The 20468-nt window shown below is 34.8% G+C and overlaps 1 protein-coding gene across 2 annotated transcripts in view; it reads right to left on the bottom strand.

Annotated features, from left to right (window-relative positions):
- The window catches only part of LOC129922303 (dynein axonemal heavy chain 6-like), a 31116-nt gene extending 10886 nt beyond the window's left edge, over nucleotides 1-20230 (bottom strand). For both annotated transcript variants that reach the window (XM_056007821.1, XM_056007820.1), the window contains exons 1-8: nucleotides 19963-20230; nucleotides 12267-13395; nucleotides 12085-12149; nucleotides 11856-11937; nucleotides 7686-7850; nucleotides 1823-1933; nucleotides 1590-1715; nucleotides 357-512 (exon numbers count right to left, since the gene is read on the bottom strand). In XM_056007821.1, the coding sequence (XP_055863796.1) occupies nucleotides 357-512; nucleotides 1590-1715; nucleotides 1823-1933; nucleotides 7686-7850; nucleotides 11856-11876 (579 nt within the window). In that variant the 5' untranslated portion in view covers nucleotides 11877-11937; nucleotides 12085-12149; nucleotides 12267-13395; nucleotides 19963-20230. The remainder of the gene's footprint in view (nucleotides 1-356; nucleotides 513-1589; nucleotides 1716-1822; nucleotides 1934-7685; nucleotides 7851-11855; nucleotides 11938-12084; nucleotides 12150-12266; nucleotides 13396-19962) is intronic.
- Between the last annotated feature and the right edge of the window lie 238 nt (nucleotides 20231-20468).

Below are 20468 nucleotides of genomic sequence, written 5' to 3'. Positions count from 1 at the left end.
TTTTAAACTAAAAGCATTGATATTAAGTTTAAAACTAAAAAATTTATTAGCAATTAATTCTGTTGTGTTCAGTAAATTTGTTAAACGTGTTTGCCCAGTTAATAATCATTGATGTAATAGATATGTCAACTTAGCTATTCAAATATTTTATCTTTTTAATTCAATAGAAATATCCACTTGAATCCTCAAATAGTCAGCTAGGCATGTTCTGAAAATTAGTCAGGTCATGTCATATTATTCAAATGTTTTATCCTGACATTAATTCAAATGTTTTATCCTATCAATTGATCAAACAAATATGCCTGTCACTTGGAAAAATATAAATAGTCCAACGATATCCATATCAATAAACTTACAGTCAGAGGTGTAATCACTAGTCTAGGACAGGCTCCAAGGTACTCATAGCCATAGGTGTAGACAGCAATTGACATGCAGACAACACAGTTGTCCACTTCCATATTCCAATAATATCTGAGTTGTTTTTGCCAGTCAAAACTTAAAAGTTCTGATACCTGTCAACACAAGTTTTGTTGTTTCTTCATTTAACAAACAAATGAAAGAAGGCCAAAGAGATTCATGAATCTAGTAGATCAAAAGAAATGCCACATCAAAAAACTTGGCTAAAGAGATTTTAAAACTGCCAGCAGCTACAACTTACAACTTGAAATATTTATAAGATATATTTCCTCTAGATTGTAAATGTTTTGAATGCACATGCAATGTTTCCATTCATGTGCAGAAAAGAAAATGTTTTTGTTTTGTTTCTAGCATTATACTGATCCCCAGAAAGATTTTTTATTTATATGCAGATGATAATGACACAGACCTAAAGAGACTAAAATGAGTCCTATAGTTACAAATGTAAAAGAGGTAAAGCACTGTGCTACATTTCATCACCATTACCGAAACTATTCTTTATTTTTAAAAACAAAAAATTTTCCCAAAAACACAGTTTGTAAAAGCGAAAGAATGAAACTGTAACTTGTGATTTTCCTTTCTATCTTTTTAAAAAGAAGATCTTGTGTTTATTTAAACGAAGTTTTTCTAAATGGTCTTTTTTTTTTTGACCATGAAGTCTTGAGTGCTGATTAATATAGGCATAATTAACCACATTTGGGACAATTAGGATTTTGTCTTTTTTACAATGGATTACCATTTTTAAAATTCCATTTGACTCATTAATTTGTAAAGCTTTGATTTTTTTTCAGACATACTATTTGTAAGATATTAGCTATAGATATTACAATCTAATACAAGATTTTAAAGCTTTTGGTAATCTCAGGGCTGCATGTAAAACATTTCTGTTACCTCAAGGGTCACACATAATGGTCTTTCTTTTTGCACAGCATGGAGGGATAGATAGGGTACTTGGGGCACTATAAGGTGTTGTCATTACAGATTTTACAATGAATACATTTCATTTAAAAATATTTTTAATGCACATTTCACCAGTCATCTTTTAAGAAGAGGTCTTTGTTGCATGAAGCAATATGTATTTTCTAATGATGTCAAAAAAATTGATTTAGCCATCAAATGGAATTTAATAATATTAGGAAGATGAAAAAGTTCAATGTCAAAAAATGTCTGACCTGTTTTTTCACCATTTCTGAAATTATGTCCCGTGCATGAACATTGATTGTAATAAGAGCGCAGAGTGTAGCTCGTGCCAGTTTAGGAAGTTCTCCTCTCACTGCCCCAGCTAGAAGATTTAACTCCTGTTGATAGAAAGTGATTTTGAAAGTACTGATATATTTTAAGTGCTGATACATAATGGTAGAAAAGATAAGTTTTGTGAAATATAAAATCAAATAAAAATTTTTACTGTAAAGCTTCTTTGTTCGAAGTCCCTCATTCCCCTGATAACTGTTTGAGAGTCTCTAAGAATAGCTGTGACATCACGGGTCCACATCATTTGACATATTGTTAGAACAACCTAAGAACAGAATTGATGTTGAAGAACAATGATAAAAATGGTTAGCTCTATCATATACAAAAGTCTGAGATCAATATGTGTCTGAACTCCAACATAGCAGCAAATGAATTCATTAAGTTTTTCCAAAGCGTAGGACAAATACAAATTAATGAAAGTAGAAATAAAGATGTAAACTCAGAAATCCAAGATAAAATTAAAGAAAACAATCCAGCTTACTCCTTGGGAATGACCACTAATCTTAAAATGAAGGAACTAGATGAATCCCTAAAAGTCCTCAAACCAAAACAAGCCCCGGGCCCAGACAAAATATCAAATGACATGCTTCTTCACTTGGGTCCTCAAGCCAAAAGAAAACTGCTACAATTATTCAATGCTAGCTGGAAATCTGGCAGAATTCCAAACATCTGGAAAAAAGCCATTATGATCCCTATAATAAAGCACGACAAACCAAGAAATAAACTGGATAGCTACTGTCCCATCAGCCTCACTAGCTGTACTTGCAAACTGATGGAAAGAGTGATAAATAGAAGGCTGACATGGATCCTTGAGTCAAATAACCTACTCACTGAAGCCCAGGCTGGCTTTAGAAAAGGCAGATCAACAGACGATCAAATTGCCTTCATCACACAAGAAATAGAAGACGGCTTTCAAGAAAAGAAACCAACAACAATTGTGTGGGTTGACTTAGAAAAAGCATTTGACAAAGTCTGGGAACAAGGTCTCTTGCTCAAGCTAATCCAGCATCACATATCCCACAGAATGTACAACTGGATAAAGGAATAACTAAATAACAGAAAAGCCTTAGTTTGCATGCAAGGACAAAGAAGCCACACAGTGGGTATAAAAAATGGCGTCCCCCAAGGAGGAGTCCTATCCCCAACAATTTTTCTAATATTCATAAACGATCTAAATCAAAACCTACCCAAAAAAGTTAAAAGCAGCATGTATGCAGATGACCTTGCCTTAATTAGCACAGAAGAATATGTAGGAACATCGAAATTTCGATTACAAGATGCTCTTGATAAACTCAATAATTGGTCCAAAGACTGGGGCATGTCCATTAACACAAAAAAGACAACATATACCATATTCTCACTGTCAACAAAACAACAAACAATAAAATTAACATTAGATAAGGAAGCTTTAGAAAAAAATGACAGACCTACTTATCTTGGAGTCACCTATGATCCGAGACTAACCTGGAAAAACCAAATAGATAAAACACAGAGTAAAGGCATCCAGAGACTATCCCTCTTGAAAAAATTAGCTGGCACAGATTGGGGAGCTAATCACAACATCCTGAAAAAGACCTATACCAGTTATGTAAGACCTGTACTAGAATATGGTGCCACAGCATGGGGCTCAGCAGCCCAACTGAAAAATAGACAAGGTTCAAAATATTGGTTTAAGGATAATGACAGGAGCAATCAAAACAACACCCATTAGAGCTATGGAGGAAACCACTGCCCTGATCTCTCTGGGTGAAAGAAGAGAAATAAAAATCCTTTCCCAATTCACTAAATTGGAAACCTTTGAAAGGCACCCACTCAGAACAAAAATCTACAAAACTGGCAAAAAAAACATCTCAAAAGGACCAATTTCATACAGGAATCTCTAAACCTAAAAAAGAAACACCAACTTGAAAAAATTACTCTGGAATCCTCGATACACTATAACGAATTTCCACCCTGGGACGAAAGCCCTCTTCCTACTATAAGGGACCATATTGAAAACATAAAAAGAAAATCTGATTACAGACCAACAGAGCTCAAGGAAATAGTGAACTGTTTTCTACATACCAATTACCCTAGCAATCAGTGGATCAGAGTTTACACGGATGGCTCATCCCATAAAGCCACCACAAATGGAGGAGCTGGAATACTTATCGAATGGCCAGATGGAGGAAAACTAGAAAAATCCATTGCAACTGGAGAGCTCTCTGACAGTCACAGAGCAGAAAGGGAAGCACTAGCACTAGCTGCTACCATGCTAGCAAATCATCCAAGTTCCCCTCACAGTCAGATTGTCTTGCTAACCGATGCAAAAACAACCCTCCAAAGCTTGCAAAACTCTGATTCCTCTTATATTAAAAACCTCAGAACAGCACTTACAAAGCTCAACAACAAGAGCAAAAAAACTGTTATTCAATGGATATCAGCCCATATACAACTAGAAGGAAATGAGAAGGCTGACACACTCGCCAAGAGTGGGAGAACTAACTCTCAAATAAACTCTGCACTCTATCTAGAAGAAATGAAGAAATTAATTGTAAACAAAATAAATGAGAAATGGACGAGCTCTCATCCAAATCACAAGAAAGATGAAGCTTACTATAAGCTATCCCGACAAAACCAACGTCTAATCTTTCTCAGGACCGGACACAACAGAATGCGACAACACATGCACCGGAAGCTCAAAATTGGAGCCAGTGAAATCTGCCCATGTGGAGTATCACCAGAGAATGCCGACCACGTCCTCCAAAAATGCTCTCTTTACCAAGAGGCCCATATAAGACATTGGCCCCAAATCACCCCAATAGAAAGAAAACTATATGGAGAGCTCCCTGATTTGGAAACCACCGCGCAGTTCATCTCATGTATTGGTCTAGTCATATGAACACTCCAACATAAAAATGAGAACGATGAAGAAGAAGAAGAATTAGTTATTAAGATTTACGAGCAAAGTAATCCCTCTTACAAAAAGTTGAGAGGGATTGTCTTTTTTTTTACAACTTTTTTTATGTTACTTGCATACTTAGAATGAGAACAATACACTGACCTAGACAAGAATAGTGAAAGAAAGAGGGACAGAAGGAAAAAACAAGAGAGACATAGAGAGAGGACAATGGAAAATTCAAGCTAAACTAAGCAACAAGACCTAAAAGACAGTGGTCTATGTCTAGCAGAATAAAACAAACTAAATGTTGATGACTAGCGTACTGATTAACTATTGATAAAGATTTTGAAGTTAAACTAAGTCTAAACTCTGGAGCTAGTAAAATGTTTTTAACATGTTTGTCCCAAATAATGATCTACAATAAATATTCAAAATTCAATACATTATTTGCATAGTGTCTGCATGTATGAATTCAATAATTAAGGAATAAAACTAAAACTAAATGAGTTTTTTTCAGTCAAAAGGTAATTCTTTAGCTAAATATGTACATAAAAAAAAAAGAAATGCACAAAAATAATTTGTTAATTAGAAAGCAATTAAACTATTTAGTTTTTATCCATGACTCTGAAAGTTCTGATATAGATTTTGTTTATTTATTATTCATACTAATAAAGTAACGGATGCATGCATGTGTGTGTGAACAATCTATTTGTATTGCCCTTATTCTTCATCTCTCAGATATATATAAATATGAAAATAGAGACTTTATTGTACAGATGTCCTTGTTGGAATGAAAAATGTGGAATGCTGAATATACACGCATTAATTGTCTGTCATCATTTGGTCCTTAAAACAATGAAATAAAGAAGGCTACATTTAGATACCATATTTCAAGTTGCTAAGAACTTATTGTATTTGCCTATGATTTTGTCTACCCTGACATAATCTAACACTTAGTCCCAGCTGTTTCATGTCTTTGAAAAATGTTTGTTGTGACTTTGCCAAAGACTAGTGATGCTCAGTTTCCATCATCATCATCATCACTCCTATGAGTTCCTCATAGAACATAGAGCCTTCACAAAAACATGCCACTCTCCACAGTCTCTTGCTAGTTTTTTGATGGTTTCCCAGCTCTTCCCGTCTTCTCTGCTTCTTCAAGTACACTGCGTTGCCATGTTCTTTTTGGTCTTCCTCTGAGTCTTGTTCCCAGGGGGTTCCACTCTAAGGCCTGCCTAGCTCTGTTGCTGGTATCTTTTCTAAGGGTGTGACCAATCCATCTCCACTTCCTCTCTAAGATCAGCACTTCTATATTTTTCTGTCCACTCATCTCCCACAGTTTGGTGTTTTCTACTTTGTCATACCAGTGTATTTTTAGGTTATTTCTCAGGCATCTGTTGATGAAGGTCTGTATTTTTTTTGTTGTGGCTTCAGTTGTTCTCCATGTTTCAGAGCCATACAGTAGGACAGCCTTGACATTAGAGTTAAAGATTCTTAGTTTAATCTTGTTTGAGATGTGAGGAGATTTCCACGTTGGTTTTAGCTGTGTAAATGTCTGACGCGCTAGATGCACACCTGATGCACATACCATGCTGTGGTGTGACAGCTTGAGTGCCTCAATGACCCTCAGAGCTATACTGGTGGGAGCTCATCACTCCTGGCATGTACTACCAAGCCAGACAAAAGGTGCATCCCCCTCCCAAGGACACAGGGGTTGTGCGAGGTAGGCTAACAACCTGTCCATTGAAAAAATAGTGTTATAGAAACCAGAACAAAAACACAAACATTGTCAGAGGCGAAAGTAGAGCTCCACAAAGGAGACTTATGAAGCTATGCAGGGAAAGTCGAACGAATCCTGTGAGGCTGACCACTCTACTTAAACCAATGAAAAAGAAACACTTCCTTATTCAGAAGGCAGCATTTAACTTGGGAACATGGAATGTCCGTACTTTACTAGAACCAGGTAGATGTGCTCAAATTGCAAAGGAAATGGCCAACTACAAACTACATATCCTGGAAATGAGTGAATTTCGATGGAACACATTCTGTGAAACAAGACTGCAATCAGGAGAAACCCTTCTCTTCTCTGGAAAGGAAAAAGAAGATGACTTACATGAAAATGGTGTAGCAATACTACTAAACAAGGAAGCTTTAAAAAATCTCAGCTTCAGAAAGAATAATTAGAGCCAAATTTTAGTCTAAGTTCAAAAATGTTCACATCATTATGTGCTATGCTTCCACCAACCTTGCAAGTGATACTGACAAAAATACATTTTATGACCAATTGCAAAGTATAGTTGACAAAATACCTACAAGAGATGTTTTGATCCTCATGGGAGACTTGAATGCCAAAGTGGGAAGTGACACAGAGAGAGAGAGAGAAAAGTATGGGCACCCATGGACTTGGCATTATAAAAGAAAATGGAGAAATGTTTGCAGACTTCTTCACATTTAATGAATTAGTGATAGGAGGCAGCATTTTCCCCCACAAAAAATGCCACAAAGTGACATGGGTTTCACTAGACAATAAAACAGAGAATCAAATTGATCACGTTACCATACGGCGGAACTGAAGAAGTACATTACTAGACTTTACCGCTTAGCCACCGTGCCTTCAGCTGAGGCTTGTGGGAAGTTTTTTGTGTTAGGGTGAATAGATTATGCAGGTTTTCCCTTATAACCCTCCACATCATACTGTGGAAGTCATGACCACCTGCAACCCAGCCATATCCTAGAAGTTTTGTAGGAGAAAGACGAAAAAAACCTGCATGTCATTTGCCAACATAACCCATGATTAAAGATTACTTACCTCAAACCTTTCTTTATCATGTGGTAGTCTAACTATTCATTTGTGTTTGTTTTGTTATAAGTTATATGCCATGAGAATCAAAGCCAATAGTGTATTTATCAATATTTTTGACTAAATAGCTGACAAAATTAAAATATTTTGTTATTCAATTTTTAAAAAATTTAGCCACATATCTCTTTGCAAGTTGATATGATTCAATCTTCTGTAAAATGACTCCCAAGCGGAGGTTACCTCATCAAATCTGTAGTATTTTTGTTATTTTATGAGAGCCTTAAAGTACAACTCTTTTAAAGTGCTATTAATGGTCATATATTCAAGCAATGGCCTCACCTCTAAGTTAGGATTACCATAAAACTCATTCAGGAAGTCTATCAGGCTGTCAAGAGTTAATGTTGTAGAACAGACAATCACATGCTTCTTGATCTTAGATAGACCCAAACGGTAGTCTCCACCACAGTTAACTCTTTCCATGTATGTGGCTAAGATTCCTTGAATCTAGAATGGATTTATAACAATGAACCAGTTAGAAGAAATGAGTTAAAATGTTTAAGTTCCATTGGAATGTTTGTAGTAAAGTAAAGTATCCCTTTACTTAGCTAGATTGGGAGACTTGAGTATGATTACATGGCTTGATATAAAAACAAAGACCAGGGCAATGGTTAGAATCATAAAGAGTCGACCCAGCCAAATGTCAGGGAAAAATTCACCATAGCCAACAGTGGAGAACATGACAACAACAAAATAGAAAGATTAAAAATGGTGAAGTTTGTGCTGCTGCTTCCTCTCTGAATGTGTTGAATAGTGCAGTATACTTAAGGGAAGGAAATCAAGGAGAAAACTTCAAGTTAACTCAAGTGTCAACTTATTTATATTTATGTTTATTACTGACAGAAAATAAGGCAAGCTATTGACTCTAGAAACTGGGTCAGAGAATACATGGTCACTTAATTTTAACTAATCATATATTCAAATAAACTCATGTAACTCTATCAAAAACTAAATTTATAGTGCAATTTCTAGGCTATATTTTACATTCTGTAGCACTATATGGCTATACAGTACATATATTACACAGTATACAGCACAATATCTAGGCTATATCTAGGCTACAAAGCACAATAATTAAATATTAGTATATAGATCTATATATAAAAATATATATCTATTGAATTGAATACTAGTAATGCAGATGAAGGCCTGCCTGTTCATGTGGTCATTGATCATGCTGTTTGTTGCTTTTACTTGTTTCTGATATTCCTTCAGATTTGAAAATGTATTACATCCTAACACAAACCACCTAAGAATTGCAAGAGATGATGACAGGCAGGGTTTGAACTGAAGACAATCAAGACCAGCAACCAGGCAGCCATCCTGTCATCAAGATGATGTTCCAAGTTTGAATCCAGCTCATCCCCTGCCATCCAGCAAGAAGTTTAGGCTCAGTTGAAGAAATGTTCATTTCTGAAGGACATGATAGGGTTAACTGTGTGTCATAACCTGACAAATTTGACACAGGCCAGTAATACAGTTAAGTGTAGAGTGTTGATGGACAAGGGACAGTACTGGTATGAATGTTACACATAAATATGACTCATGTTATGATCATGTGATTGAAACCTTAGGGGAACCTAACTATTAGTCTACAGTGAAGTCAGTCCGGGGATAGTGGATTCTCAAGTGAATTAGTAGTGAATTCTCAAGTGAAGTAGTATGAGTCCAGAATAGATAGAGAGTTTAGTATGGCAGTACAGCAATTTAGAGTTTAGTAAAGCATTTTTAGCCAGTGTATCCTGTAGACAATTGTGTAGTATTTATATTGGATGTTATTTGTTTGTTATTAAAGAACCACATTATTTTGGAACTCTTGTTGTCAAGTTCTTGAGTTGGATTTGTTGTGTTGATCAGTGTTTACAGAAGGCCTGTTGGAGAGAATCATTACAACATATAAAGCCAAACAAATAAATTTATTTCCAAAAAATATTGAAAGAGGATTTGTTTTTCAGTAGCCTCACATGCTAAATAAAAAAACAAGTGATGTTGACAAACAGTAGCACCATCTGCTGAAGTAATGTCACAGACATAGTTTGGTTTGTTAGGTGGAGATCATTCTGCCAGAAAATTATTGTGTTATTTCATTAGTGTGATGGTCTGGAGAATCAAAGGGAACCTTATGATACATTTATTTTTTTAAAGATGAAGATCATTGTCTCAGAATGTATTGGAAAAAATGAACTAATTGGTTCATTATTAAGAGTTGCAGACACAGGAGAATAATAATAAAAACTTCCTTTGCTAAGCAGATCTTAAAATAGCCTATTGGCTGAAATAAAAGGAATGACTAGCAGCAGACAACAAGCATTCTACAGCACCCAGCACATACTTAGAAGCAAAAGTAAAGTGTATATCAATGAAAAGAGAAAAAAAAGTATATATAAACATCATAAGACCAGTAGCCATGTATGCAAGTGAGACCTGGGCACTGACAAAAACAACAGAAAGTCTGCTAAATACTTGGAGATAACAAATCCTTAGAAAAATGTATAAAAAAGAGCAGATTACGTTGGGAAGATTACTCCAAAAGAATGTCAGACAACAGAGGAGCGAAAAAAGTATACCAACAAAAAACAAAGGGCAGAACATAAATAAAATGGATTGAAGATATGGCGACAGATCTACAACAACTTAGAGTTTCGGCATAGAGATAAAAAGCTCAAGAGAGATCTGAATGGAAAGATGTTACTAAACTATAAACTACATACTAAATTTAAAGCAACGATATTTTAAGTTTTTAAGAATATTATCGACTCATGATTCTTGTTCTTGAAAAGCATACTCTCTGAAGAAGCTTAAAGGAGAAGGTGACAACAACAAAGACAGTTGACAGCCATTTTCTAATTCTGGGACTAAGAAAAAGACTACTTAAGTTAAAGATCTAGATAGATTCAAGTCATATCAAAGTTATCATAGTAATCTTGATTGTTATAGACATAGTTAAAGATCTAGATTGATTCAAGTCATATCAAAGTATTCTTAGTAATCTTAATTGTTATAGACATAGTTAGATCTATGTCTTTATGAATCATATTATTGTCACGTTGACTATCATGAATACCGTTGCAGGCATTTCGCAGCAATGAGTCTATTCAGACTCTATTGACTAGATCTATAGGATATAGATGTAGTGATAAACCTAGTTATCAGGACATCATAAATGTGATAACATGATGTTAGGGTGACATTATATATAATGTCATAAATCGTACAGACTTAGTCATAGGTCAGACTAAATTTCTAGATGCATTAAGATTCTACATCAGGCAACAATACAGCATTACACTTTACAGGCAGCACTTTCACTTTCTTACTAAGTGTTATTGTAATACTAGAATACCTAGATCTAGTACTAAGTAGTAGACTGTCACTTAGTAGTCATAGTCACCACATAGATCTAGATTTCTATATGAGTGTTTCTCCAGTACTGGTGCCAAAAAGTGTCACATTATGCTAAAAATTAAAGTTTAAGTTTTTGGTTTCATTTCAACTGTATTCACTTCTTCAACCAGTTCACTTTAAGAATTTATCAATAGAAAATGAATTGCAAGATGTAGATTTTGACAGCAGTGTCTATTCAAGGGGTACCCCCTTTTGCGTCACAGGTGCATCACCGGGACACCACTTGATAATTTAACAACTACCAATTGATAAATTCATTGTATTTTAGCATAATATAACTGTCTTTATTGTTATTAGTCTTTAGATACTAAAATTTATGCTTTTGCATAGAAAAAGTGGATTTGAGCTCAATTCAAAAATTGGGACACCGTAGCACCTGTGACACTACAGGTTAAAGTTTTTTTAAAAGATATTCTGTGAGAATATAGAAATTATTTTATTTTTGCACTAAAGTGATCCATTAGACTTATTATTAAGTTCACTATTCTAGTCATAAAGTACCCATTTGTAAAAATGCTGCTTTAATTTCACCAAATGTTGCTGGTGCTTCATGGGACACCATTTTTTTAAATAATGTTTATAAGTGTACATTTTTGTCTTATCTGTGCACAAGTCAATGATCGTTATTATTTTAAATTATTGACAATATATATTTTATATCTTTTGTTAGTTTTAACACACAGAAAAAGGTTTGAAAAAAAAAGAAAGAAAAGAAAAGGCATAAAACTGTACACAAATTTTATTTGACAAATTCAAAAATCAAAACATTCCACTCTCAAACTATTGCCATTTGGTATCAACATCACTTCAGTAACAATCATGTCTGCATACACTAACTGTATGTCCTACACTTCTGGATATACAAATATATTCTTTATTTCTGTGCCTTTTTAAAAAATTATTTCTGCGCTGATCATTCAGGACTTCTATCACAACACCTGTAAGAAAAAAAATTACCAGCAATGTTGAAAAGTTAATACTTCAATCTAAAACATACTTTGAACTTGTTTATTGAAATTAAAAGGTACACAGTGCAAAAAATTATACCTGGATAGAATATTTCCCCATACTTGACAATCACACAGCTATTTACAATGTACTTTTGATTAGTGAAGGAATTTGTTTGGGCCTGAAAAAACAACAACATGGGGCTGAAATACTTAATTTCTAAAGTGAGTCTAAAATTATTTAGCAGGGTATATTATTAAAAAACAACTTATACAATACAGGTAACATAAGATTCAATGGAAATTTTTAAAATGTAAAAGCTCTTTACCTTTGAATTTGAGCATATGGGACTGACATCCAAAGAGTCTTCAAGATTTGACTGAGATTGCACTACTGAAGAAAAAGAAACAATTTCATTTAGAAATCAATTAGGTAATTTTAAAATGAATAATGTTTTTTCTCAGATAATTGTAAAGTGCTATTTAAAAATAAATAAATACAAGTACTTACCATTTTGTTTCTGAAGTTTGAACACCTTCCAAGATCCACATATTTCATCATGCAGGCACTGACTGCCATATGAATTTCTGCATGGAAAGCAGAAACAGCTTCTATTTCTGTAAGCAATAGTGTTAGATGTAATACCTCTCACTAGGTCATTGAAAGATCCTTCTTTATTTACTGGTCGCCACTTTGTTACCTTTTGCAGTGTACCATCACCGCCGAGTGATGAAGCTGGATTTTTTTTTTAATGTCAGCTCTCTGTGTCCTTTTTTGATCAGAAATTTATTAATGCCCTCTATATAAAGAAAAATCTTCAAACAGAACTCACATAAGCAAGACTGCATCTTATGTTAAGTAGCTTTTGCATGAAACGTTTTCCTGTTTGAGCACTAACAGATGATTGAGAGGGATCAGTTCTTGAGACATCCTCTCTACTGTAAAAAATGAATATTGTTTCCAAGGCATTTTGTGCAATGCAATCACTTCGTTTTTTTTTCTTGCAATTTGTTCTGATTTGCACTTGGACATAAAACTTCTTGGAAGACCAAAATGTTAGAAATGAGTAGCACAACCTCTGAGTTTCTTGTACTTACTAAGGATACTGCAGAGTACTTGTCTATGAGCACTAGACATCTGACTTTTTTTTTGTTGGTGGAGTGTAGTTAGGTTTTGATACTTTCTTTAATGTTGTTTAGAAAGATGAGCGTTCTTCTCTCAGGTAGGCACAGAAAGCTTATGTCATTGACAGCTTTACTTTCTTGGGGAGAATATTTGTGTGAGACCATCAAAAACTGCAGCATATTTCTTAAGTGACCTAGGCAATTTCATCAAAGCCCTTGAAACAGCCATTCTTTTCGCCACTGGAGTCTGGAATCCAGTACCTAGTGATTCACCAACCTCGGCTGAGATGACATTAAGTGGACTATTAGCTTGCTGTTTTCTTTCTTTGCGTTTTCTGTTTATCCAAGCTTTTTCATGTGGGCTTAACTAGGCTCTGTATGCAGCTTTTCTTAACCTTTCCTTTTCTCTCCGCTCTAAAACAGCAACACGGCTCAGGCTTTGATGCTTGTAAATTTAGAGTCTTTCTTGGCTTGTAGACGCCTTGAAACTCTAACAGATACTCCATTACTGAAATCTGTAATTTATAAAAATTTATAAGTATCAAAATAAATAGATCTATTATATATAGGCCTATTAATAACTTTCATAAACATATATTATATATTGGTGCATTATTTAAATCTAGTCTAGTAATGCCCATAATTGCTTGATAGGGATAGACTCAATCAATAGTATAGGACTAGTACTGTTAATTATATTAAGTTAAGACTGAAAGAACTGAATACAATATAATTGAATATACTGTATAAACAATACAATGGAAATTAAGTGCAGGTTAAACCAAACTTTGTTTTAGATACAATCTACATTTTAATATAGAATACAACAGTCATAATCAATCATCACAAAGCAACTTAAAAAATAACCTAACATACACATCCATAACACTAAAGAAGATTACCCATCACAAATGGAAGTTCTCAATCAGACACAGCAGAAATAAATACCTATCACTGTTAATATTAATAGCAGGAGATGTAGAGTCAAATCCAGGGCCTAGATCTAAAGATAGATGCAACATCTGCAAAAAAGTATGCACCATGAAACAGAAAGCCATTCAATGTGACACCTGCGATGAATGGTACCATGCATCATGTCTCCATATGAATACACCTGTGTATTATGCCTTAGGCAACAAAGATGCATCATGGCACTGTGTACCAAGTGGGTTACCTCAGTTTAGATCAGGACTGTTTGATTCCTTTGATGCAGACACTTCTAACCCATACAACATCCTAAACACCATCCCAAACCAAACTCACCAACCACTAGCCAGATCCACTCCTGTTAAACCTAAATCTACTAAAATTAATACAACAGCCTCACTAAACAAACCTACTAAAGAAGTAACACCAAAATACCTTAAAACCTTAGTAATAAATTTTCAAAGCATTAGGAACAAAACAGCAGACTTAGAAATTTTATTAGAATGTGAGAAACCAGACATAATTGCAGGCACAGAAACTTGGCTACATCCTGAAATTTATAATGCAGAAATTTTCAATAGTAATTATGAAATTTTTAGAAAAGATAGGGCTGATAATCATGGAGGAGTTCTTTTAGCAATAAAAAACACTCTTATAGCAGAAGAAATTACCTTACCTAACTCAAAAAATATAGAATCAACATTTTGTAAAATTAATACCACCTCAACATCCCTAATAATAGGCAGCATTTACAGACCACCAAATTCTAGTTTAGAATACATGCAGGAACTATGTAATCAGATTACGACACTTAAAGAGACAAATAAAAATGCAGTTTTTTGGATTATGGGTGATTTCAACCTACCTGATATAAATTGGAAAACACTAACCATAGATAAACACCAAAACCTTAAGGACATAAATGAGCTTTTCATAGAAACTTTACACAACCTAAGTTTAGATCAAATCATTAAAAAGCCAACTAGATTAAACAACACATTAGATCTCTTCTTAACAAACAGACCTGGATTAGTAGTTGATTATGATATTATCCCTGGTCTATCAGACCATGAGATCATAAAAATACACAGTCAGATAAAAGCAGTAGCCAATATAAAACCCAAAAGAAAAATCTTACTCTGGAATAAATGTAACCTAACACAACTACACCAAGCTGCATTAAACTTTCAACAAACATTCTTATTAGAAAAAGACATTAACCAACCAGTCGATGACCTCTGGAATTTCATTAAAAACCATCTTAAAAGCATTATAGAAAATCAAATACCAACTAAATACACATCAAACAAAATAAATAAATGCTGGTTTAATAATAGACTAAAGAAGCTTTGTAAACAGAAGGAAAACCTATATAGAAAATTTAAAGAAACTAATGCAGAAAGAGTTTACAAAAAGTATATAAAAATTAAACACTTAACCCAAAAAGTAAGCAGACAGCTGCAGAGTGAATACATAAACAATGTAATATCTAAAGACAACAACAAAAGCCTATGGTCATACATTAAGTCTAAGAAAATGGAAACAACAGGCGTAGCGCCATTAAAAGATGAACATAATACATAATGATAATGAAACTAAAGCAAACATTCTAAACAAATACTTTGCATCAGCATTCTCAGCCCCAGGAGACAAAGACATATTACTGAATTTGAACCAATTAGACAACATAGAAGATATAGTAGTACAAGAAAATGGAATTCAAAAACTATTAGCCAACACCAAACCAAATAAAGCTTCTGGACCTGATGGTATTCCAGCTAGATTACTCAAAGAACTAAGTAATGAGCTAGCCCCAGTATTCAATATACTCTTTCAGGCTTCACTTAACCAGGGCAGAGTACCAAAGGACTGGAAAGAAGCTAATGTCACCCCCCTATTTAAAAAAGGAGAAAAATCTGACCCAGGAAACTACAGACCAGTATCACTTACCAGCATCACATGTAAAATCCTAGAACACATAATATGTAGCAACATCATAAACCACTTAGACAAACATAATGTCCTCACACCATACCAACATGGCTTTAGGAAATATAGATCATGTGAAACACAACTAATAGGACTAATTGATGATTTTTCAAAAGGTTTAGATAATAGTGAACAAATAGATGCTATCTTACTAGATTTTTCTAAGGCTTTTGACAAAGTTCACCACCATAGTTTGCTTAAAAAATTAAAATATTTCGGAATTAATGGTCCACTGCATCAGTGGATTAAAGACTTTCTGATAGGGAGAGAACAAACTGTAATAATAAATGGCTCTAAATCAACACCGATAACAGTAAACTCAGGTGTACCTCAAGGAACAGTCTTGGGTCCACTACTATTTTTAATTTACATAAATGATTTACCAAATTGCATTACTTCAGGAACAAAAGTCAGATTATTTGCAGACGATTGCATAATATATAGAACAATAAAAACAACACAAGACACAGATATTTTACAAAGAGAATTAGATGAATTACAGAAATGGCAATCAAATTGGAGCATGTCTTTCCACCCAGAAAAAATGTCAGTTGTTAAGAGTAACAAAAAAACTAAAACAAATTAATTCCACTTATCTTATTCATGGCAAACCAGTAACACAGACTAAAAACGCAAAATACCTAGGTATTATAATAAATGAAAAACTGTCATGGAATCCACATATTGATGAAACTACAAAAAAATCAAACAAAGCATTAGGATTTATCAAAAGAAATTTCTTATAAATCAAATAAGAACATAAAACTAAAATGTTATTTAACCTTGGTTAGGCCAATAATAGAATATAATGCATCCTCTGTTTGGGACCCCTCAACTCAAGAAAACATTAAGAAACTAGAACAGACACAAAATAGAGCAGTGCGATTCATAACAAACGAATATTCACATTTGACTAGAGTAACACCTTTAGTAAAATCACTAAATTTAGAAAGCCTTCAGGACAGAAGGCTCAAAAGTAAAGTAGCAATAATACATAAAACACTGAACCATAATCTTCAAATACAAAAACAAAATTTAATAAAATACTCTGAAAGACACAAAGATAAAGGCACATTCCTCGTCCCATATGCTAGGACAAATTTGTACAAATACTCGTTCTTCCCTAGTGCTATTAGAGCATGGAATGGGTTGCCTGAGCTAGCCAGGAAAACCAGTGACTTGGCAGAATTTAAGTCATTGGTTAATATGCATGACTAAATGCATGACGCGTAGGACGTAATCATCTTCTTTTTTGAAGTAACGTCTGTATTATATAAGATAGAATAGGTCTATAATATAGATCTAGATAATTTTCTAGATACTTGTCAATTTAAAGAAAAATATATTATTAAATCTAGAATTAGATTCTAAATCTAAATCATTAATGACCTAGTCTAGAGTCATTAGTCTAGATTCATAAAAGATCTAATGATTTCTAATCTAATAATCTAGTTTAGATCTAAATCTAGATATTGAATTAGATCTAGACTGACTAGACTATTCTAGACTCTTGTACTCTACTCTAGGTCTAGATCAAGAGTAAATCTAGCTATAATATAATGAATTACATAATTAGATCAAGGTCTAGATCTAGAGTAAATGTAGATAATGAATTACATAATTAGATCTAGATCTAGAGTAAATCTAGATTTAGGTCTAGATTTCTAGATCTAGAGTTTAGCTATTTAAAGTTTTAAAGACAAGTGTCCGAGATGCGCCTCAAACGAAAGATCAAATAGTTCTAAATCTTATTTACAGAATAAGTAAATTTTAATTATTTAATATTTCTTAAACAGTACCGCTTTATTTCTTTTAGATGTAGCTAATATTATCTGACACTGTAAAATCTTTAACAAAGTATCACTAAAATCTATTTGGACTTAACAGACGTAAACTAGGACACCATTTGTAAATAAACTGGGTAGTGTCCACTGAAACACCCCAAACGATGTAAAGTAAAATTACAAAAAATATAAAATGAAAGATGTCAAAAAAAAAATGTTCATTTAAAATGATTATGAAAATAGTTTATAAATAACATATATTAAAATCATTTAATCTTAATTGAAACTTTCCATGAATACAGAAAACTTAACAAATCCTGAACTCGTATTAGACGCTACATGTGACGCCATAATTTATGCATGGAAAACACGGGGTCCCATGGAGCGCCTCAACGCCTAATCCAATTTACTTCTCAAAATAAAAACAAATTAATTATTTTAAATCCCTAAACACGTCTACTATTACATCAACATAATTGTTTTAGAAATATAAACTTTTTGTTTAGTAACATTGTATTCAAGACGCTTCACGTTTCTTCTTTTCTTCTTCTTCTTCTTCATCGTTCTCATTGTTATGTTGGAGTGTTCATATGACTAGACCAATACATGAGATGAACTGCGCAGTGGTTTCCAAATCAGGGAGCTCTCCATATAGTTTTCTTTCTATTGGGGTGATTTGGGGCCAATGTCTTATACTGGCCTCTTGGTAGAGAGAGCAGTTTTGGAGGACGTGGTCGGCATTTTCTGGTGATACTCCACATGGGCAGATTTCACTGGTTCCAATTTTGAGCTTCCGGAACATGTGTTGTCGCATTCTGTTGTGTCCGGTCCTGAGTCGAAAGATTAGACGTTGGTCTTGTCGGGATAGCTTATAGTAAGCATCATCTTTCTTATGATTCGGATGGGAGCTCGTCCATTTTTCATTTATTTTATCTACAATTAATTTCTTCATTTCTTCTGGATAGAGAGCAGAGTTTACTGGTGAGTTTGTTCTCCCACTCTTGGCGAGTGTGTCAGCCTTCTCATTTCCTGCTAGTTGTATGTGAGCTGGTATCCATTGAATGACAGTTTTTTTGCTGTTGTGGTTGAGCTTTGTGAGTGCTGTTCTGAGGTTTTTAATATAAGGGGAATCAGAGTTTTGCAGGCTTTGGAGGGTTGTTTTTGCATCTGTTAGAAATTGGAGGGTTGTTTTTGCGTCTGTTAGAAAGACAATCTGACTGTGAGGGAAACTTGGATGATTTGCTAGCATGGTAGCAGCTAGTGCTTCACGTGACGTCATGATTTAATGGTTAAATTTAGTAACCTCGTAATAAAAAAGCACTTCGATTAGGATATTGCAATCAAACAACCCCAGACATACGCTTGAAATTAGTATACCCTAATGCCACTAAGCAAAGTCGTTCATCTAACGACCTTCAAATCCTAGCTCTGGAGACCATTAATACCTTCAAGCCCAGTGCTATTTTTGCATACACTGATGGGTCGGCATCTATAGATTCTGGAAGAGCAGGCTATGGAGCCTACATCGACTTTCTTGGCTCTTACACAGTCAAAATCTTTGGACCTTGTGGTAGTGTTTGCAGTTTTGATGCGGAGACCATGGCAGTCTGTGAAGCCTTAAAAGTCATTGACTCTCAACTCGGCGAGGGACATTTGAGGGCAACACAGATTGTTGTGGTCACTGACTCAAAATCTGTACTACAGGCTTTGCAAAGCCCCGGACCATGGCCCCCCAATATCAACACTGTCATCATGGCTTCACATAACATCAAACAACGCTATGGCACCCCTGTAATAATGCAGTGGGTACTGAGTCACATAGGTGTGACTGGCAACACAATCGCAGACTCTTTGGCCCACCAGGGAGGGCAAATTCCACCCACTGATCAGGCTGTAAGCTTTCATCAAGCCCTGGATATAATACAAAAAACAGAAATGGAAAAGTGGTTTGAGTGCTGGGACAAGTCCCAAAAAGCCCGTGGAGTCTGGGAGCGCATGAGGCGCCCTGACCACACTTCCCCGTGGTGGAGGCTGTCCAGGCCTGAGCAAGCTATTATAGCACAGTGCAGTCTCATATTTCTCGTGGCTATGGCCAAATTTTGATTTACGGTGCCCCCACTGCAGGGAAGAAGAGGAAACCGTGCCTCATATTCTGTTTGACTGCCCCAGACTTGCTGATCTCCGTCTCGACAGGTCTGGGAAACCCAAAATTCTCGACCTGTATGGCGACATTTATGCACTACGCAAGACAGCAGGGTTTCTGTCCAGGGCTTTTGCAGGAGAGGATTTGAGCCTCTCAAGCCCTCACTCTAATGGAGTTTGATGATGATGATGATTTGTAATAAGCTTACATTTCAGTAGAATAAGGAAATATCTACGTACCTGATGGGTTGTTGATTCACAAAAGATCACAAAAAACAGATTAAATGAGATTTTTGTGCAAGATTGCCGGAGATTGATCGTGTCGACGCTTGAGGCGCATCAATGGTTAATTGTGGGACACGCTATTGTTTAAGTACTCCTGTTAATTACTACGCTAGTATTTCCACATTTGAATCTTATGAAATACAGACTTTTTAGTGAACCAACACCTAGTTGTAACCAGTACTGGAGAAACACTCAGATATAGAATATAGACTTACAGATTCTATCTAGATCTATATCATAGACTAGTGTTGGCGTGGGTGTGTGAGACTGAACTCTTAATCTGTGACTCACTGTAAGTGTTACTCACTGATGAGTGTGAGTAAGAGATTGTCTCTGACTCTTAACTTAACTCAGACTGTCACTTTTAGTCACTGTAGTTACTTGTAACTTACAACTTTTAAACTTATATTGCCAGTGAGTCAGTGAGTGTACCTGGGCTATCATTAGACAGTATCATCATC

The sequence above is a fragment of the Biomphalaria glabrata genome, chromosome 13, assembly GCF_947242115.1.
Source record: "Biomphalaria glabrata chromosome 13, xgBioGlab47.1, whole genome shotgun sequence".
NCBI lineage: Eukaryota > Metazoa > Mollusca > Gastropoda > Planorbidae > Biomphalaria > Biomphalaria glabrata.
The sequence above is the reverse complement of the archived record's forward strand: the minus strand, read 5'-3'. Positions and strand labels throughout refer to the sequence as shown.